This window comes from Ricinus communis, chromosome 3 (genome assembly GCF_019578655.1).
Source record: "Ricinus communis isolate WT05 ecotype wild-type chromosome 3, ASM1957865v1, whole genome shotgun sequence".
Classification (NCBI taxonomy): Eukaryota; Viridiplantae; Streptophyta; class Magnoliopsida; order Malpighiales; family Euphorbiaceae; genus Ricinus; species Ricinus communis.
This window is the reverse complement of record NC_063258.1, coordinates 6,598,198-6,619,424: the sequence shown is the minus strand read 5'-3', so window position 1 is coordinate 6,619,424 and position 21,227 is coordinate 6,598,198. Positions and strand designations below refer to the sequence as shown.

The following is a 21,227-nucleotide window of genomic DNA, read 5'->3' as shown; positions in this document are numbered from 1 at the left end:
CTCGGTCGACTCGCCTCCAGCTGCCAGAGTCCGATCGACGATCCGAACTCACCATCGGACTCGAAACGACAAGCTAACGACAATCCCTACTTTCGATTTTCCGATCTGACACCCGATCGTCCAGAGAGATTTGTGGATGATCTCGGCCGTCGATTTGCAAACGGAGCCCGATCACCGTGAAATCGGTGCCATTGCGAAGCTTTAGCTGAGGAGAGTCGGGATACGTCCTCCGATCGTCCATCCTCCACAGGAGCTCACCGGAAAAGCCAGAAAATGCGGCTGCCACCACTTCGCCAGAACTCCCTCCTCCGGCTACCAAAATTGACGCCGTCGCCGCCAAAAGGAAGCTCTCTTTGAGGGGAGCCGATCGCCACCAAGATCGGTAGGAAGCGCCGGAAATGGCCGAACGACGGCCGCTGCCTCTCTGCTGCGATTACGCCCTGCTGCTGCTGCCGGCATCAGTTGGTCACCACAGGGACGATGCAAAGACCCGGCTCCTCCTTCTTCACGCTGACGCCCTCTCTCTCCCTCTCTTCTTCCCTGATTTTCTTTCCTTTCAATATCGACATTAAGCCCCCAAACTTTTCTTATTACAATTTGGTCCCTTAACCTTCTTAATTATTTACAATTTCATTCTGCAGAATTCCAATTTAACCCCTAAGCTTTCCTTTATCCTCAATTAAGCCCTTAACTAATTAATTTAGGCCAAATTAGAATTATTGAAAATACACAATTACATAAATACCCCTGACCGACATATTTTTTACAAAAATATCAAACTTACAAATTTCCATTAAAACCCCATAAAAATAAAATTATACTTTTAATCCTTATTCCAAAATAAATTTCCAATATATAATTTTATTTATATATATTACATATACATTGGAAAAAATTAGAATAACCAAAACTATAATTTACCCTCCAAATAATTTACTTAATTAATTTCTTAAAAAATCCAACAAATTAGGTATAGAAAAAATAACTCATTTAATTGTCTAATATTAAAATTTAAAATTTACATTTAAATCATTCCAATTAAACCAAATAAAGATAAAATAAAATTAATTTAAATAAATACTCATTATTAAATATATAAAAATTTCGGGTATTAAAAAGAATGTATCTTATAGAAATGAAATAATAATATTAATAATAATATATGAGGGCAATAATGGAAATGGTGGCACTATTTTTAATAATGTCGAAAAAATGTAGATGGATGAATTTTAGGATAATACAAGATCTTATGTATTTGTCATCAACAAAATACGGAATATAGTTTTGACTGACCAGAATAAGAAAAGAAATATATATCATAAAATTTGATTATGCATTTCATATTATTACAGAGAAATAATATAACAAGCACTGCTTAGTACAGAAGGAATTCATTCTAAATCTAAAACTTTATCCTTATTGTAATATAAAAAAATATGGAATCAATTCGAAAACAATACATAGAAGGAATTTATTGGTACAATTCAATCAGATTCAATTTAGTAGTGTTTTGGAGGTAGTGGGGAAGAATAATATTAAGGAGGTGGTAGTGATGGAAAAGGTGGAGGTGGAAATTTTTTTGGTGGAGGTGGTGATGAATAGTAGTATGGAGGAGGTGGAGACTTCTTTGGTGGAGGTGGAGAGCTATAGTAGTAGGGAGGAGGTGGAGACTTCTTTAGTGGAGATGGTGATGTGTAGTGGTATGACGGAGGTGGAGACTTCTTTGGTAGAGGTGGAGAGTTGTAGTAGTAGGGAGGAGGTGGAGATTTCTTTGGTGGAGGTGGTGATAAGTAATAGTATGGAGGATGTGGAGACTTCTTTAGTGGAGGTGGAGAGCTATAGTAGTAGAGAGGAGGTGGAGACTTCTTTAGTGGAGATGGTGATGTGTAATGGTATGGCGGAGGTGGAGACTTCTTTGGTGGAGGTGGAGAGCTGTAGTAGTAGGGAGGAGGTGGAGTTTTCTTTGGTGGAGGTGGTGATGAGTAGTAGTATGGAGGAGGTGGAGATAGAGAGCTTTAGTAGTATGGAGGAGGTGGAGATAGAGGTGGACAACTATAGTAGTAGGGAGGAGGTGGAGACTTCTTCGGTAGAGGTGGTGATATGTAGTGGTATGGCGGAGGTAGAGACTTCTTTGGTGGAGGTGGAGAACTGTAGTAGTAGGGAGGAGGTGGAGACTTCTTTGGTGGAGGTGGAGAGTTGTAGTAGTAGGGAGGAGGTGGAGATTGAATCAAACAAAACTATACAATACTTATTTAATCGAGTTTGAATTTAGGGTAAATAAATTCAGATAAACGAGTCAATCCATAAGTGACATGAATAAATATATTTATTTAGTTAATTTTTTAAGTTAATATATTTATAAAAATAATTTTATTATTTGTAAAGATGCAATTAATTTTTTAAAATTATAATTTAAATTTGAGTCATTTTATATATTAAAAAATTAAGATTTAAATAGTTAATTTTTTAAAATAAATATTTTCTAGAATTTAATGTATTAAATAAGTATATGGGTGGATATGTATACTATATTTAATAAACGTGTGCAAAAATAATGGTAATGGTAGCATAATTTGTAATAATGTAGGAGGTGATGTGTAATGGTATGGAGGAGGTGGAGACTTCTTTGGTGGAGGAGGTGATGTGTAATGGTATGGAGGTGGTGGTGAAAGAGAAGGTGGAGGTGGAGAGTTATAGTAGTATGGGGGAGGTGGAGACTTTTTTGGAGGAGGTGGTGACGAGTAGTGGTATGGAGGAGGTGGTGACTTTTTTGGTGGAGGTAGAGAGCTGTAGTAGTAGGGAGGAGGTGGAGATTTCTTTGGTGGAGGTGGTGATGAGTAGTAGTATGGAGGAGGAGGAGACTTATTTGGTGGAGGTGGAGAGCTATAGTAATAGGGAGGAGGTGGAGACTTCTTTGGTGGAGGTGGTGATGTGTAATGGTATGGCGGAGGTGGAGACTTCTTTGGTGGAGGTGGAGAGCTGTAGTAGTAGGGAGGATAGAGACTTCTTTGGTGGAGGTGGTGATGAGTAGTAGTATGGAGGAGGTGGAGACTTCTTTGGTGGAGGTGGAGAGCTATAGTAGTAGGGAGGTGGAGACTTCTTTGGTGGAGGAGGAGATGTGTAATGGTATGGAGGTGGTGGTGAAAGAGAAAGTGGAGGTGGAGAGTTATAGTAGTATGGGGGAGGTGGAGACTTTTTAGGAGGAGGTAGGGACGAGTAGTGGTATGGAGGAGGTGGTGACTTTTTGGGTGGAGGTGGAGAGCTATAGTAGTAGGGAGGAGGTGGAGATTTCTTTGGTGGAGGTGGTGATGAGTAGTAGTATGGAGGAGGCGGAGACTTATTTGGTGGAGGTGGAGAGCTATAATAGTAGGGAGGAGGTGGAGACTTCTTTGGTGGAGGTGGAGAGCTATAGTAGTAGGGAGGAGGTGGAGACTTCTTTAGTGGAGATGGTGATGTGTAGTGGTATGACGGAGGTGGAGACTTCTTTGGTAGAGGCGGATAGTTGTAGTAGTAGGGAGGAGGTGGAGATTTCTTTGGTGGAGGTGGTGATAAGTAATAATATGGAGGATGTGGAGACTTCATTAGTGGAGGTGGAGAGCTATAGTAGTAGGGAGGAGGTGGAGACTTCTTTAGTGGAGATGGTGATGTGTAATGGTATGGCGGAGGTGGAGACTTCTTTGGTGGAGGTGGAGAGCTGTAGTAGTAGGGAGGAGGTGGAGTTTTCTTTGGTGGAGGTGGTGATGAGTAGTAGTATGGAGGAGGTGGAGATAGAGAGCTTTAGTAGTATGGAGGAGGTGGAGATAGAGGTGGACAGCTATAGTAGTAGGGAGGAGGTGGAGACTTTTTCGGTAGAGGTGGTGATATGTAGTGGTATGGCGGAGGTAGAGACTTCTTTGGTGGAGGTGGAGAACTGTAGTAGTAGGGAGGAGGTGGAGACTTCTTTGGTGGAGGTGGAGAGTTGTAGTAGTAGGGAGGAGGTGGAGATTGAATCAAACAAAACTATACAATACTTATTTAATCGAGTTTGAATTTAGGGTAAATAAATTCAGATAAACGAGTCAATCCATAAGTGACATGAATAAATATATTTATTTAGTTAATTTTTTAAGTTAATATATTTATAAAAATAATTTTATTATTTGTAAAGATGCAATTAATTTTTTAAAATTATAATTTAAATTTGAGTCATTTTATATATTAAAAAATTAAGATTTAAATAGTTAATTTTTTAAAATAAATATTTTCTAGAATTTAATGTATTAAATAAGTATATGGGTGGATATGTATACTATATTTAATAAACATGTGCAGAAATAATGGTAATGATAGCATAATTTGTAATAATGTAAAAAGAATGTAGGTGACTGGATTTTAGGACAATACAACATCTGGTGTTTTTGTTATCAACAAAAATATTAAGAATATAGGAAATATAGTTCTGAATAACCAGAATAAGAAAAGAATGTATATTATAGAAATGAAATAATAATAATAATAATATATGAGGGCAATAATGGAAATGGTGGCACCATTTTTAATAATGTAAAAAAAATTATAGATGGCTGAATTTTAGGATAATACAAGATATGATGTATTTGTCATCAACAAAAATATTAAGAATATAGGGAATATAGTTTTGAATGACCAGAATAAGAAAAGAAATATATATCATAGAATTTGATTATGCCTTTCATATTATTACAGAGAAATGATATAACAAGCACTGCTTAATACAGAAGAAATTCACTCTAAATCTTAAACTTTATCCTTATTGTAATACAAAAAAAATATGGAATCAATTCGAAAACAATACATGGATGAAATTTATTGGTATAATTTAAACAGATTCAATTTAGTAGTGTTTTGGAGGTGGTGGGGAAGAATAATAGTAAGGAGGTGGCGGTGATGGAGAAGGTGGAGGTGGAGAGTTATAATAATATGGAGGAGGTGGAGACTTCTTTGGTGGAGGAGGAGATGTGTAATGGTATGGAGGTGGTGGTGAAAGAGAAGGTGGAGGTGGAGAGTTATAGTAGTATGGGGGAGGTGGAGACTTTTTAGGAGGAGGTGGGGACGAGTAGTGGTATGGAGGAGGTGGTGACTTTTTGGGTGGAGGTGGAGAGCTGTAGTAGTAGGGAGGAGGTGGAGATTTCTTTGGTGGAGGTGGTGATGAGTAGTAGTATGGAGGAGGCGGAGACTTATTTGGTGGAGGTGGAGAGCTATAATAGTAGGGAGGAGGTGGAGACTCCTTTGGTGGAGGTGGAGAGCTATAGTAGTAGGGAGGAGGTGGAGTTTTCTTTGGTGGAGGTGGTGATGAATAGTAGTATGGAGGAGGTGGAGACTTCTTTGGTGGAGGTGGTGATGTGTAGTGGTATGGAGGTGGCGAAGACGGAGATGGTGGTGGAGGAGACTTATAGTAATAGGGTAGATGCTTCACATGTTTCGGTGGAGGTGGAGGGGACTTGTAATAATATGGAGGGTGCTCAGCATGTTTCGGTGGAGGTGACTTGTAGTAATAGGGCGGAGAAGCATAGTCCTTAGGGTGATGAGGAGGTGGTGGAGAAGCATAAATATAAGGCTTATCAGCCACCACAGCAATGGCTGCAAGGCAGAAAACTATGGCATGAATGATCGGAGACCAATGTCCCGGTTGTTCCTGCTGCCGGGTAGCCATTCTTAAAACTAGTAAGTATTTGTTCTGTGTTGTGTATGACAATCAAGAACATAAGCCCTTTATATAGTGTTCTCTTCAATCATTTGCTAACAAATATGTATTTGTTTAATGTTCATTGCAGGCTGGAATAGACCCAAAAAAATCTCACTCGGACACAAAGTTGCCATTACCATTGGCATTTTCAAACTTGTACTTAGTCGTTCCCACTACTGATCTCAATTGGGTATATAAAAATTGCCATGAAAATGTCAGTCTTAGGTATTTGGTAGGATGGCGCCTCATTAATTTCTATTTTCATGTTACAGAAGTCAAATTATGCCAGCTTCCATACTCCTTCCATATGGCAGAAAATGCAAAGTTAATTAGGGATGAAGAAGGTTTCAACTTCATTTGTTTATTAAGGCTCTAAAATGACTGAATTTTTTTTATTTATATATAATTATTCTTTTAATAAATAAGTTCAAGTCTTAGCTTAAACTTAAGAATTAAATATAAAAAATCTTACCAAATACAAATATAACAATCCTATTTTAATAAAATTTAAATTTATCGATTCAAATATAATATAGAAGCACTAAATTTTATATTTTGTTACAATAATATTTATTAAGTTTTATCTCAATTATTTTAGCAAAGTTATAAGTTCATATCGTCTCATTTAATGAAAAATATAGAACCTAATTTTTTTAAAAATCTTAATACTAAAAAATTATTCTTTTATTAAATAAATTAATTTATTAACTTATGATGATATAGTTCTAACATGACATTAACTATATTTATAACATAATTATTACTAATAATGTGTCTTTTAATAATTATAAATATCATAATTATTTAACTATTTATTTATTATCAATTATAAAAAATTAATTATATGATATCAATTTAAAGTAACTTATTATAGTAAGTTTTAATTAGGATATTATTATTTAAGTAAATAAAAAATTAAATCAATTATTAGCTGATAAAAGAAGACTCTAAAATAAAGCTGATATTATCAGCTACTGATTTTTAAATTTTTATCAAATAGTTTAATATAATTGTTAGTAAGAAATAGCTATTATCTGCATAAAACCTGTATACCAAACACTAATGTATATTAATGTCAAAAGGGTTGTTAGGCGGTAGTAGAGTCAAAAATTTATCCCACAATATCACAAAATAAAATTAAATGGATATATAATTATTGCAAATATGACATTATATGTACAAATAAAATTCAATACAAAGAGATAGAATGGGAAAAGTTCAACATATATGTTGACTAAATTTTGTATTTAGTTTCAGTTTGGTCAAAAAAATCTAATTTATTTTATTTTAATCATTTAATTTTAGTTTTGGTTGCAATTTAGTCACATTATTTTCTTATTTAATTACACTTTTTTTATTGTTCGTTTTTATCACATATTAATTTTTATTTGCAAAGTGACTAAATTAAAAAAAAAATTAAAGTTGGATAACTGAAATGAAATAAAATAAAATTTTATAACTAAAATAAAATTAAGTGCAAAGTTCGGTAATTATTTATATTATTATTCATGTTTTCTAACATCTAAAAAATTCAGACTTACTGTATTATATAATATTTAAAATATAGTAAGATGCAATTTTTTTATAAGAAAGTTTTATTTGTTTAGTAACCAATATAGAAAAGATAAAATTTTTTCTAGATTATTAATGTTTGCTTAGGTGGCGTTTGGTAAAATTAAAAATTAAGCAATAAAAAGTTAAACACGAAAATCTAAGCGTTGGATAATATTAAATAATGAAATTATAAGCGTTGGATTTAGTTAATGTGTTTGATAATTTCTGAAAATAATTTCTTTTTAACTGGGGCTATTCTTCTTCCGGGGAGGCTAAGTCGTCCCCTCTACTGACCGAACGCTCAGTTCGGAATTGGACATATTTAACCTTCTTTTATTAATTTTTAATATTTTAGTAATTAAATATAGTTTTAAAATGAAAAAAAGAATAAAATTACAAGTAAAAATATTTCAAAAAAAATTTACAATATCAAGATATATATCAAAAAACATTTAAAGAATATTATTAAATTTTAAATGAGTACTACAAAAATTAATAAAATAAGCTTTTATCTATATAAGAGAATTGAATTGGCTTAATTGGCAAAAGAAGTCCTGAACTTTTTATTTTTTATCAAATCTAACACGTACTCTTAAAATTTTTAATTTTAGCATCATATTTTGATATTGATTTCAATTTTATTATTTTAGTAAAATTATCCGTCAAATCTGCTAATGTAACGTGAATTCCAGCAAAGAGAAAAAGCTGAATTAACATTAAAGTCATTGATACATTCTATTATTTAAGCACATAAATTAATTTTTCTTTTCTTAACTTTAAAATTTTATTAATTTTATATGCGTAAATGATAATATTTTAGTAGTGAAAGTGCAGACTCAGTCTCCTTTTCTTATTTTCGCTAAAGTTCATAACATGTCAATAAATTTAATTGATAATTTCACTGTAGACTAAAATTGAAATCAACAGTAAATTTTAATGTTAAAAAATAAAAAATTTAAGAGTTTACGGTTTTTAACTTATCCTTATCAAATATAAAAATATATTAAAATTATAAACATCACTTAAACAAAAAGTTTCTTAATTTGTATTGAAATAAGAGTCTTGTAAATAAGGGTCTATATAAGTCTTTGTATTTAAGAGACTCAATAAAAAAAAAAAAAGATTGAATCAAGTTTCTACGTCTCTTTGTCAAAAAATAAATAAATTATTAGACTACACAAGAGCAGTTATGTAACCATATATCATATGAAACAAATATCGAAAACAAACTTTTCTTTTGTTTTTAAACTAAAATTGCTCATAGTTAAACCATCAAATCGATTAACTTATATCCATATATAAATTTCAAAAAAGGAGCTCCAATAAAGAATTTAAATTACAAGTCTTGATAGTTTTGAATCTCTAAATTATAAAGAATAGCATAGATAAGAGCTGAAAATGTTTTTGCTGAAGGAAAAAAAAAAAAACCACACTTGAAAATATTATAAAGAAAAGAAGAGAATTGTATGTAAATAAAAAAAATTAAAATGTGATTTAATATCTTAAAAGTAAAAAACATATAGTTATTGATTAATAGAGCTATTCATAAAAAGCTTCAAATATGAATTATATTTGTTGGGAATTAATTTTCAACTTCTAATATTGCAAGCTGAAAAACTACCGGCTCTTATCGAGGAACGGCAATATTTGACATGATTAAATCAAACAAAACGATACAATACTTATTTAAACGAATTTGAATCTGGGGTAAATAAATTCAGATAAACGAGTCAATCTGTAAGTGACATGAATAAATATATTTATTTAGTTAATTCTTTAAGTTAATATATTTATAAAAAATAAGTTTCTTATCTGTAAAGATCCAATTATTTTTTAAAAATTATAATTTAAATTTGAGTCATTTTATATATTAAAAAAATTAAAGTTTAAATAGTTAATTTAATTTAAAATAGATATTTCTAGAATTTAATGTATTAAATTATTATACGAGTGGATATATATATTATATTTAATAAACGTGTATAGAACTAATGGTAATGGTAGCACAATTTGTAATAATATAAAAAGAATGTAGGTGACTGGATTTTAGGACAATACAACATCTGTGTTTTTGTCATCAACAAAAATATTAAGAATATAGGAAATATGGTTCTCAATGACGAGAATAAGAAAAGAATGTATATTATAGAAATAAAAAAATAATAATAATAATAATATATGAGGGCAATAATGGAAATGGTGTAGATGGCTAAATTTTAAGATAATACAAGATCTGATATATTTGTCATCAACAAAAATATTAAGAATATAGGGAACATATTTTTGAATGACCAGAATAAGAAAAGAAATATATATCATAGAATTTGATTATGCCTTTCATATTATTACAGAGAAATGATATAACAAGCACTGCTTAATACAGAAGAAATTCACTCTAAATCTTAAACTTTATCCTTATTGTAATACAAAAAAAATATGGAATCAATTCGAAAACAATACATGGATGAAATTTATTGGTATAATTTAAACAGATTCAATTTAGTAGTGTTTTGGAGGTGGTGGGGAAGAATAATAGTAAGGAGGTGGCGGTGATGGAGAAGGTGGAGGTGGAGAGTTATAATAATATGGAGGAGGTGGAGACTTCTTTGGTGGAGGAGGTGATGTGTAATGGTATGGAGGTGGTGGTGAAAGAGAAGGTGGAGGTGGAGAGTTATAGTAGTATGGGGGAGGTGGAGACTTTTTTGGAGGAGGTGGTGACGAGTAGTGGTATGGAGGAGGTGGTGACTTTTTTGGTGGAGGTGGAGAGCTGTAGTAGTAGGGAGGAGGTGGAGATTTCTTTGGTGGAGGTGGTGATGAGTAGTAGTATGGAGGAGGCGGAGACTTATTTGGTGGAGGTGGAGAGCTATAGTAATAGGGAGGAGGTGGAGACTTCTTTGGTGGAGGTGGTGATGTGTAATGGTATGGCGGAGGTGGAGACTTCTTTGGTGGAGGTGGAGAGCTGTAGTAGTAGGGAGGAGGTGGAGACTTCTTTGGTGGAGGTGGTGATGAGTAGTAGTATGGAGGAGGTGGAGACTTCTTTGGTGGAGGTGGAGAGCTATAGTAGTAGGGAGGTGGAGACTTCTTTGGTGGAGGTGGTGATATGTAGTGGTATGGCGGAGGTAGAGACTTCTTTGGTGGAGGTGGAGAGCTGTAGTAGTAAGGAGGAGGTGGAGATTTCTTTGGTGGAGGTGGTGATGAGTAGTAATATGGAGGAGGTGGAGACTTCTTTGGTGGAGGTGGAGAGCTGTAGTAGTAGGGAGGAGGTGGAGACTTCTTTGGTGGAGGTGGTGATGTGTAGTGGTATGGTGGAGGTGGAGACTTCTTTAGTGGAGGTGGAGAGCTGTAGTAGTAGGGAGGAGGTGGAGACTTTTTTGGTGGAGGTGGTGATGAATAGTAGTATGGAGAAGGTGGAGACTTCTTTGGTGGAGGTGGTGATGTGTAGTGGTATGGAGGTGGCGGAGACGGAGACAGAGATGGTGGTGGAGGAGACTTATAGTAATAGGGTAGATGCTTCACATGTTTCGGTGGAGGTGGAGGGGACTTGTAATAATATGGAGGGTGCTCAGCATGTTTCGGTGGAGGTGACTTGTAGTAATAGGGCGGAGAAGCATAGTCCTTAGGGTGATGAGGAGGTGGTGGAGAAGCATAAATATAAGGCTTATCAGCCACCACAGCAATGGCTGCAAGGCAGAAAACTATGGCATGAATGATCGGAGACCAATGTCCCGGTTGTTCCTGCTGCCGGGTACCCATTCTTAAAACTAGTAAGTATTTGTTCTGTGTTGTGTATGACAATCAAGAACATAAGCCCTTTATATAGTGTTCTCTTCAATCATTTGCTAACAAATATGTATTTGTTTAATGATCATTACAGGCTGGAATAGACCCAAAAAAAATCTCACTCGGACACCAAGTTGCCATTACCATTGGCATTTTCAAACTTGTACTTAGTCTTTCCCACTACTGATCTCAATTGGGTATATAAAAATTGCCATGAAAATGTCAGTCTTAGGTATTTGGTAGGATGGCTCCTCATTAATTTCTATTTTCATGTTACAGAAGTCAAATTATGCCAGCTTCCATACTCCTTCCATATGGCAGAAAATGCAAAGTTAATTAGGGATGAAGAAGGTTTCAACTTCATTTGTTTACTGAAGCTCCAAAATGACTAAATCTCTCTTTTATCCAGTAATCAAATTGTCGGCTAAAATAACCAAAAACTGGAACAAGTAATTTGTAAGTTATATAATTATTACAAATAAAATTCAGTAAGTTACTTATAAATTTTTTGAATAGTCTTTGATGAATTTCTCTGTCGTAAAAGGAGAAAAGATGACATTAAACGAGAAAGAATGAAAAAGTTGAAACATCTAGAAAGTTTAGACTTATTTTATCATGAATTAAATATAGGAAGATGAAATTGTAAATGCTGAATCTAATTAATTTTTTTAATAATTTTTATTTCTGAAAATTGTTAAAATTATTAATTGGATGTATTTAACTTTGTGCTATTGATTTTTAAGTTTTAGTACATTTTTAAATAATAAAAAGATTATAAATAATTTTTTTTAGGAAAACAATCGCAATATAAAGATAATATTTCTAATAAATATTTAAGAAAAATGTTACTAAATTTTAAATAATTACTATAAACATTAATATTTTGAGCTTTATTTATATAGGGGAATTTAATTGGCTTGACTAAATCTAGCACGTAGTTTTGAAATTTTCTATTTTAGCACTATATTTTAATATTAGTTTCAATTTTAGTATTCAATAAAATTATCCGCCAAAATTGCTAACATTGCATAAATTCCAGTGACAACAAGAAAGAGTTGAGTCAATATTAGAGTCGCTGACTCATTATATTACTAAAATATTATCATTTAAGCATATAAATTATTATTTTTTATTTTCTTGACTTTGAAGTTTTATTAATCTTATATGATGAAATGATAATATATTTTAGCCTCCTTTACCAAGGCTAAAATCGAAATCAATATTAAAACTAGATGCTAAAATTAAAAATTTTAAAAGTTACACGCTAGATTTGATAACAAGTGTGAAGTATAATATTTTTTCGACAATTAATCCAATTAAATTAAAGGCGTCAACTTTAACTTGAGTGATTTCTGACTATAAAATTTAAGAGTATGTATAAAATTTACGAGTTCAAGCAATCTTGAGAAATTATAAAATCTTATGATTTTACCGCTTTTGTCTTGTCATTATGAAATTTAAGAATATATTAAGATTATAAAAGTCACTTTAACAAAATATTTCAAAAACCAAGCAATCTTGAGAAATTATAAAATCTTATGATTTTACCGCTTTTGTCTTGTCATTATGAAATTTAAGAATATATTAAGATTATAAAAGTCACTTTAACAAAATATTTCAAAAACCCAACAGTCTGAATGTGTAAGTTAAATGTTTTTACTTATCATTTTAAAGAATTTTTTATTTAATTAAAACTTTCAAGTTGGATTCATAATATGTTGTCAAACCAAATTAAAATTAATAAGTGTTGAAAATTTTAATTTTAAGTGATAAGTTTTGAATAATGGCCCCTCACTCAATGTATTTTAAGATAATAACTTTCCTAAACTTTGTTATATTTCCTTATACCATATCTTTTTCAACTTTATATATTTATTAGTATTCAATATAGAATGATAATAGTAATTAATGATGAAATTCAAAATAATACCATATTATGTTTGTATATTTATATTAAAGAATTTTGCTAGAGTATCATTGCAATACTCTACCATTATAAAGTCTATTTTTATTGATAGACAATTAATTATTTTTTTCATAAATAATTTATTAATTTATATGTCCATCTATTAATTTAGATTATTGGTAAATTGATAAATAACTTTTAATTATTTATACATATCATAGATGAATCTCAAAATTTTCAAGTACCACTTGTTAAATTGCAAAAGCAAATAGAATTATTTAACATATAAAAATAATGTATCGGTTAATTGATAACTAAATATTACATATAATTGGCAAAAGTAGTAATCAATTATGTTAATTAATTATTAAAATTAAGATAACATTAATTTTTATATGTTTATATAGTATCATACATCCATAGTATATTAGAAAGATTCTTAGGATGTTATTTTGTGAATGCTAAAGTCTTGGTATAAAATTTAGTAAAGTCAAATTGCTAAAATTTAAATTTGTAATAAGGACTCATTTGATTCATGTCAGGAATGAGAATAAGAATAGAAATGAGAACAAAGAGGAATGAAAATGAGAATGATTATATTTTATATGTTGGTTAGTTCAATGCGGAGTATGAATTGAATTTATTTACTGTTGGCATAAATAATAATACTTAATTATAGTTAAAAAAATTATAATATTTAATTTTTAATTATTAAATATGATCGGCCCAAATTATGTATAGATATTTAAGGGTATTTTAAAGCTTTAATGATACTATATATAAAATGGTGAAAGTATGTGCTTTTACCTCACTTAAACTTAATTGTCTATTTTCAGGAATATTAGCAAAAAGAGGAAAATATGGAGCTAAAAGAAGCTTAATGGGACATGTTCGTGTCAAGGCCCAAGATTAAGACGCATGGACTGCTAATTACAAGGCCCAAAGGACATTTTAGTCATTTTGTATAATTATTAGGATTTATATTAAGAGTTATTTATGGGATAGTATTTGATGGAGATTAAGATACTTTAAGTCTTATCTATTAGATAGACTTATATTAGTATACTAATCTCTACAGAGATTTATTTAGAGGAGAACTCTCCTCTATATATATCTCTGCACAAAAAAACCAAGAAAGAAGGAAGAGGAAGAAAGGAAAAGGAAGAAGGAGAGGAGTTTTCTCCTACCTGCTCTCTATACCTGCCACCATTATTTTTTCCATAATTTTCTACAGTTCTTTATAAACATTTAGTTTTAGTTTTCATTATTCTTTTAAGATCTAAGGAGCTTTTTAAGAAGTGGAGACTGGGGACCAATCTTCTTTCTACTTGAAGAAATTCCGGATCTAAATGGAGCTTTTTACTTTATTATTTTTTGTCTTTCTATTTAACACCATGATCATTGAGTTAAATATGTTAGGCTAGTTTTCATAAATGTTTAGTTTAGTCTTTTTACTTTTGTATGAACCTTGTTATTTATTTATTTAATGAATGATTTATTTACCTTCATATCTTTATTAATTTCAATTATTATTGTTAGTTAACCATCATATTAATTTAGCAATAGTAATTGTTATGAAAATCTTTAGGTTTAAAAGTATTAGAAATATCATCTTTACTTTTCTAAACCAATCCAAAGAGAGCAAAAAGGATAAATAATTTTTTAAAAGTGTCGAGATGCTCTCTAAAGTTAATACTAATTTACCTTTATTGGATTTTATCAGGAATAAACCAGCTTATGCAAAAAGATCTGAAGAGTTGGACACCAACAAAAGGCGATATGCAAACAACGAAAAAGTACAAGTAGCAAGTGTAATGCTTCAAAATCAATTGCCCCTTAAGATGAAAGATCCTGGTAGCTTCACCATTGATATTACAATAGGTGACAAAAAGAATATAAAAGCCATGTTAGATTTGGGAGCAAGCATCAACTTGATGCCTTACTTGATGTATGAATTACATGGCTTGGGAGAGTTGAAGCCTACCACTATATCTCTACAATTTGCAGACGGATCGATAAAATATCCTAGAGGTATAGTGGAAGACTTGCTAGTACAAGTAGGTAAGTTAATAATTCTAGTTGATTTTATAGTACTTGACATGGAAAACACACCAACAAGGGACAAAGAGCAAACTATACTCCTTAATAGACTTTTCATGGCAACTACTAGAACTGTGATTGATGTGCATGATGAAAAACTTACCATGACAATTTTAGGAGAAACTGTGGAATTTAAAGTGTTTGATTCTCTAACTTTATCTCCTAAATCTACTATTGATAAGTGTTCATACAATTATTTAGATTTTTTTTGTTTATGAATAATTATATGATGATATTCCATTCTTAATTGATAAAAGTTTTCATGACACTTTAGATGTTCGCATAAAAAGTATGAAGTCATACATGAAAGGAATGGCTTATGACCAAGAGGTGGAGTGCGCGGATGAACGCCCACCATGAGCATAATCATGAATGTCTAGCTATAGACAATAAACTTAGCAATTGTATTTTTATTTTTATGCATTTAAGTTTTTATTTTTTATTTTTTATTATTTTTCTATTTTATTTTTTTATTTTTTATTTTTATTTATTTTATATTTATCTTGTAGGCTTAAGTTTGATCCCCGAATGAGAAGCAATAAAAGCTCTAAAAAAATATAAAAATAAAATAGATAATAATTTTGAGCGAGCCACGTTGCAGTGAATTTTCACACCCCGCAGCGGCGAGACAATACGGGCCCATAGAGGCAGAGCGACACAGGCCCATAGTAACCAGGGCCAGCGGTCGCGGGATACTCCGTGAGGAAGCCAGCGAAAGAGGAGGCCAGCCATGACCTCATGGGGCAGCCACGAGCCGCGACCTCACGGGCAGGCCCGCAGCCATATGCCCGATGGGCGGCGGGCACGAACGGGCTCATGATTCTGCATGGCACGAACAGGCCGCAAAGGCATCGCTAGAATGGGTCCGTAACATAGGAACGCGAGCAGGCCCATAAGCAGCGAACAACTTAACGACGCAGTCCGCGGGGCGGCCGTGAAAAAAGAAAAAATTTTGAGCGAAAATTAAATTAATTAAATCCAAGAAATTGGGATTAATTATGAATTATTTTTAGTTAAAATACCCTCTTTTAAAATTAAATATATATCCATCTCCTCCACATAAATAGTCATATCATTGATTTATGACTTTATTTTAAATTTTATTCTAGGATTTATATTTATTTATTAGGACCTAACTTTTAATTATCTTAGGATTTAATCTTTCTAGTATATTTAGGATATTTTATTATTTTTAATTTATTATTATTATTTTTAATTCTTTATTTCTTTATTTCTTTTATAATTATCAATGATGTGTGTTCTAGTGTGCTTCTAAGGTTTGGATGGTGGAGAATGGGATTCAAGTTCATGGCTTACTATGAATTGCAAAATTTCAGGGGAGTATTCTATCTTTTTTCTCTTTTTTTTTTTGTTCTTTATTTTTATATATGCAATGACATTGAAGACAATAACAAATTTAAGTGGGGGGGAGGAAATATAATATTTTCTGGATTAAACTTCACATGCCATGACATAAGAATTAGCAACTTTGGTTAATCTTTTGCAAAATTTTAAATTTTTCTACTCAGCTTTTTCTTATTGTTCTATATAAGAGTCAATGAAAGAATGCTATTATGTTAAGATTCTTGAACTCTTGAGTTAGTTTTTAATATGTATAATATGAACTCATGAATTATTTGTACTTGAATGATCAAGTGTTCATCTTTTGTATATGGACATGATGAGTAGTTTAACAACATTCGACATGGGTATATGATTAGAAGTATATGATTTATGCTATTATTTTCTTGTTATTAAATTGGCTTGCCTAAGTTCGTGAGATATAATATGGGCAAGTTTAAAGTTCTAAGTGATATAATTCTACTCCGCTAATTTTAATTGCTTAGTACCGGGGATCTTCATGACCAATGTCGATTTTCGCATAAAAAGAGAATTGAGATTATGAGTATGCAAAGCATATTGATATATGTTTTGTTGAGTAACCAAGTGCATTCATCACCCATGTTTGTATTTGCGTAAAAAGGCATAACATCTTAAGAAAGAAACAAATACCCCAAATATCAAAAATTAAAATCCAAGGGGTGTAAAGAAAAGAAAAGAATATAAGAGCTTCAAAAGCTAGTAATAAATACCTATTGATCTCTTGTTTTTGAATGAAGGTTTTGCCTTTTTGAATAGAGGTATAATAATTTGAATTATGCATCATAGTTATATCCTTTGAAGATGAGTTAGACTATTTATTGTGAATCAGGTGTAAAGGATTAGATGCTTGAGTCTTTTGATTAACAATGATTGAGTTTATATTTTTAAAGAAAATTATTATGATTCAAGTGTTCTTGGGTTGACATAATCTTTGCATTAGTGAGATTCTTTTGAATAATATCTTTAAGCTGAGTATGGATGTTCTTTATTATTTTTGCAAAAGTTAATTTTCAGTTGCTATTTACTTGAGGACAAGTAAAGGTTTAAGTGTTGGGGTATTTGATCGGTCCAAATTATGTATAGATATTTAAGGGTATTTTAAAGCTTTAATGATATATTTCTATATATAAAATGGTGAAAATATGTGCTTTTACCTCACTTAAGCTTAATTGTCTATTTTCAGGAATATTAGCAAAAAGAGAAAAATATGGAGCTAAAAGAAGCTTAATGGAACATGTTCGTGTCAAGGCCTAAGATTAAGATGCATGGATTGCTAATTACAAGGCCCAAAGGACATTTTAGTCATTTTGTATAATTATTAGGATTTATTAAGAGTTATTTATGGGATAGTATTTGATGGAGATTAAGATACTTTAAGTCTTATCTATTAGATAGACTTATATTAGTATACTCATATCTACAGAGATTTATTTAGAGGAGGACTCTCTTCTATATATATCACTGCACAAAAAAACCAAGGAAGGAGGACGAGGAAGGAAGGAAAAGGAAGGAGGGGAATTTTCTCCTACCTGCTCTCTCTATCTGCCACCATTATTCTCTTCATAATTCTCTACAGTTCTTCATAAACATTTAGTTTTAGTTTTCATTATTCTTTTAAGATCTAAGGAGTTTTTCAAGAAGTGGAGACTGAGGACCAATTTTCTTCCTACTTGAAGAAATTCTGGATCTAAAGGGAGCTGTTTACTTTATTATTTTTTGTCTTTCTATTTAATACCATAATCATTGGGTTAAATATGTTAAGCTAGTTTTCATAAGTGTTTAGTTTAGTCTTTTTACTTTTGTATGAACCTTGTTATTTATTTATTTAATGAATGATTTCTTTACCTTCATATCTTTATTAGTTTCAGTTATTATTGTTAGTTAACCATCATATTAATTTAGCAATAGTAATTGTTATAAAAATCTTTAGGTTTAAAAGTATTAGAAACGTCATCTTTACTTTAATCTATATTGGTATAAGCAACCTAGGTTGCATCATTAGCTTGAGCGACTTAGGGAAAAAGGCACATCACCATCTTGTTCATTAGATCTAGCCTTAAAGTAAAACAAGAAAATTACTATGTAAATGGCTAGATTAAATACTATCTTTAGCATATAGTTTTAGATCATAAGCATTTGCATTTGCATTACATTGCATATTTATTTATTGTTTAGTTACTTTATTTTATGACCATTATCCTCTCAAACATACGATTTAGAGTGTTTAGATTTACTTTTATTGTTTTGTGTTGATAATTAGTCTTTATAATAAGCGGCCTCATAGTTCCTTGAGAGATCGACCTCGTGGTGAACTTACCCTTACTATAGGAACGGTTCGTGCACTTACGAGTACTAAAAAAGATACATCAAAATGCAGCAAATATATATATAAAATATTTATATAAATGAAAAATAATTATTTTACTTCTTTGGCTATTTATTCTTAGTGAGAAAATAGGTGATTCCTATTGATGGGGTAATTCCATTCCGATTCTAAAATTATTTTTAATGAACTAAATACCAACAATATAAATTACTCATTCCCATTCCCATTTTCATCCTATCTTTGCACAAACCAAACGATGCCTAAGACTCTAAGACAATTAAATTTTCAAAAATTACAAGGAGTTTCAAGTTATTTTGATTGTTGAATGTTATGATTAATGTCTTTCTAATCAATGAAAATATTTAGAACATATTCAATCTCTCGAGCAACGGATAAAGATTTAAAATGATGGAAATATGAAAAGTGAAAATAGTTCATATAGAGATTTGATTACTGTGTTTCATATTATAAAGAAATGATACAAGCATCACTGCTTTCTACAAAAGAATTCACTATGATTCTTGATATAGATCCTTATTAGAAGAATACTAGTTTTATTTCAAAGAAAAACAATGTATACGCAAGTCAAAGAAGACACACAGAAGATATTTATCAATACAACTCAAATTGATTCACCTTAGTAGTGTTTTGGAGGTGGTGGGGATGAATAATAATAGGGAGGTGGTGGAGACACTTTTGGAGGAGGAGGTGATATATAGTGATATGGAGGTGGTGGTGAAGGAGAAGGTGGAGGTGGAGAGTTGTAATAGTATGGGGGAGCTGGAAACTTCTTCGGAGGAGGTGGTGATGAGTAGTGGTATGGAGGAGGTGGAGACTTCTTTGGTGGAGGTGGAGAGTTGTAGTAGTATGGAGGAGGTGGAGACTTCTTGGGTGGAGGTGATGAATAGTGGTATGGAGGAGGCGGGGACTTCTTTGGTGGGGGTGGTGATGAGTAGTGGTATGGAGGAGGTGGAGATTTTTCTGGTGGAGGTGGAGAGTTGTAGTAGTAGGAAGGAGGTGGAGACTTCTTTGGAGGAGGAGGTGATGAGTAGTAGTAAGGTGGAGGTGGAGACTTCTTTAGTGGAAGTGGAGAGTTATAGTAGTACGGAGGAGGTGGAGACTTCTTTGGTGGAGGTGGAGAGTTGTAATAATAGGGAGGAGGTGGAGATTTCTTTGGTGGAGGTGGTGATGAGTAATGGTATGGAGGTGGTGGAGACTTCTTTGATGGAGATGGAGAGCTATAGTAGTAGGGAGGAGGTGGAGACTTCTTTGATAAAGGTGGTGATGTGTAGTAGTATGGCAGAGGTGGTGACTTCTTTGGTGGAGGTGGAGAGCTGTACTAGTAGGGAGGAGGTGGAGATTTTTTTAGTGGAGGTGGTGATGAGTAGTAGTATGGAGGAGGTGGAGACTTCTTTGGTGGAGGTGGTGATGTGTAGTGGTATGGCGGAGGTGGAGACTTCTTTAGTAGAGGTGGAGAGCTATAGTAGTAGGGAGGAGGTGGAGACTTCTTTGGTGGAAGTGGTGATGTGTAGTGGTATAGCGGATGTGGAGACTTCTTTGGTGGAGGTGGAGAGCTATAGTAGTAGGGAGTAGGTGGAGATTTCTTTGGTGGAAGTGGTGATGAGTAGTAGTATGGAGGAGGTGGAGACTTCTTTGGTGGAGATGGAGAGCTATAGTAGTAGGGAGGAGGTGGAGACTTCTTTGGTGGAGGCGGTGATGGGTAGTGGTATGGAGGAGGTGGAGACTTCTTTGGTGGTGGTGGTGATGAATAGTGATATGGAGGTGGTGGAGATTTCTTTGGTGGAGGTGGAGAGTTGTAGTAGTAAGGAGGAGGTGGAGACTTCCTTGGTGGAAGTGGTGATGTGTAGTGATATGGTGGCGGCGGAGATGGTGATGGTGGTGGAGGAGATTTATAATAATATAGTGGATGCTCAACATGTTTTGGTGGAGGTGGAGGGGACTTATAATAATATGGTGGGTATTGAGCATATTTTAGAGGAGGTGACTTGTAGTAATAGGGCGGAGAAGCATAGTGCTGAGGGTGATGAGGAGGTGGTGGAGAAGCATAAATATAAGGCTCATCAGCCACCACAGCAGTGGCTACAAGGCAAAAAACTATAGCATGTATGATCGGAGACCAATGTCCCTGCTTCCAGGTACCCATTTTTAAAAGTAGAAAGTGTTTGTTTTTGTGTTGTGCATGGCAAACATGAACACAAGCCCTTTATATAGGGCTTCTCTTCCATCATTGCTAACAAACATGTACTTCTTTAATGATGATTACAGGCTGGAATAGACCATTAAAATTACAATCCCATAAATCTCACTCTTAACTTTTTCCTCATTTATGATTTTTAATCAATTTGACCGAATGTGGGAATGAACTCTGAAGTGGTATCCAGTATGGATTTATAAGTGCCAACTTAGCAATAATTACCTTGTTTATAAACTGAATTAATTAATTGAGGTGGGAA

General features: G+C 32.7%; 2 protein-coding genes and 1 pseudogene across 2 annotated transcripts; all 3 read right to left on the bottom strand.

The window, feature by feature from the left end:
* Positions 1 to 1,535: 1,535 nt before the first annotated feature.
* LOC112537416 lies at positions 1,536 to 20,948 on the bottom strand (annotated as a pseudogene).
* LOC107262497 (extensin-2-like) lies at positions 4,651 to 5,707 on the bottom strand. The gene has a single exon (XM_025160026.2). It carries the CDS (start codon positions 5,669 to 5,671, stop codon positions 4,853 to 4,855), a length of 819 nt encoding a protein of 272 aa, XP_025015794.2. The 5' UTR covers positions 5,672 to 5,707; the 3' UTR covers positions 4,651 to 4,852.
* Positions 9,556 to 11,073, bottom strand: LOC125369463 (extensin-2-like). Its single transcript, XM_048371963.1, has one exon. It carries the CDS (start codon positions 11,009 to 11,011, stop codon positions 9,758 to 9,760), a length of 1,254 nt encoding a protein of 417 aa, XP_048227920.1. The 5' UTR covers positions 11,012 to 11,073; the 3' UTR covers positions 9,556 to 9,757.
* Positions 20,949 to 21,227: the final 279 nt, after the last annotated feature.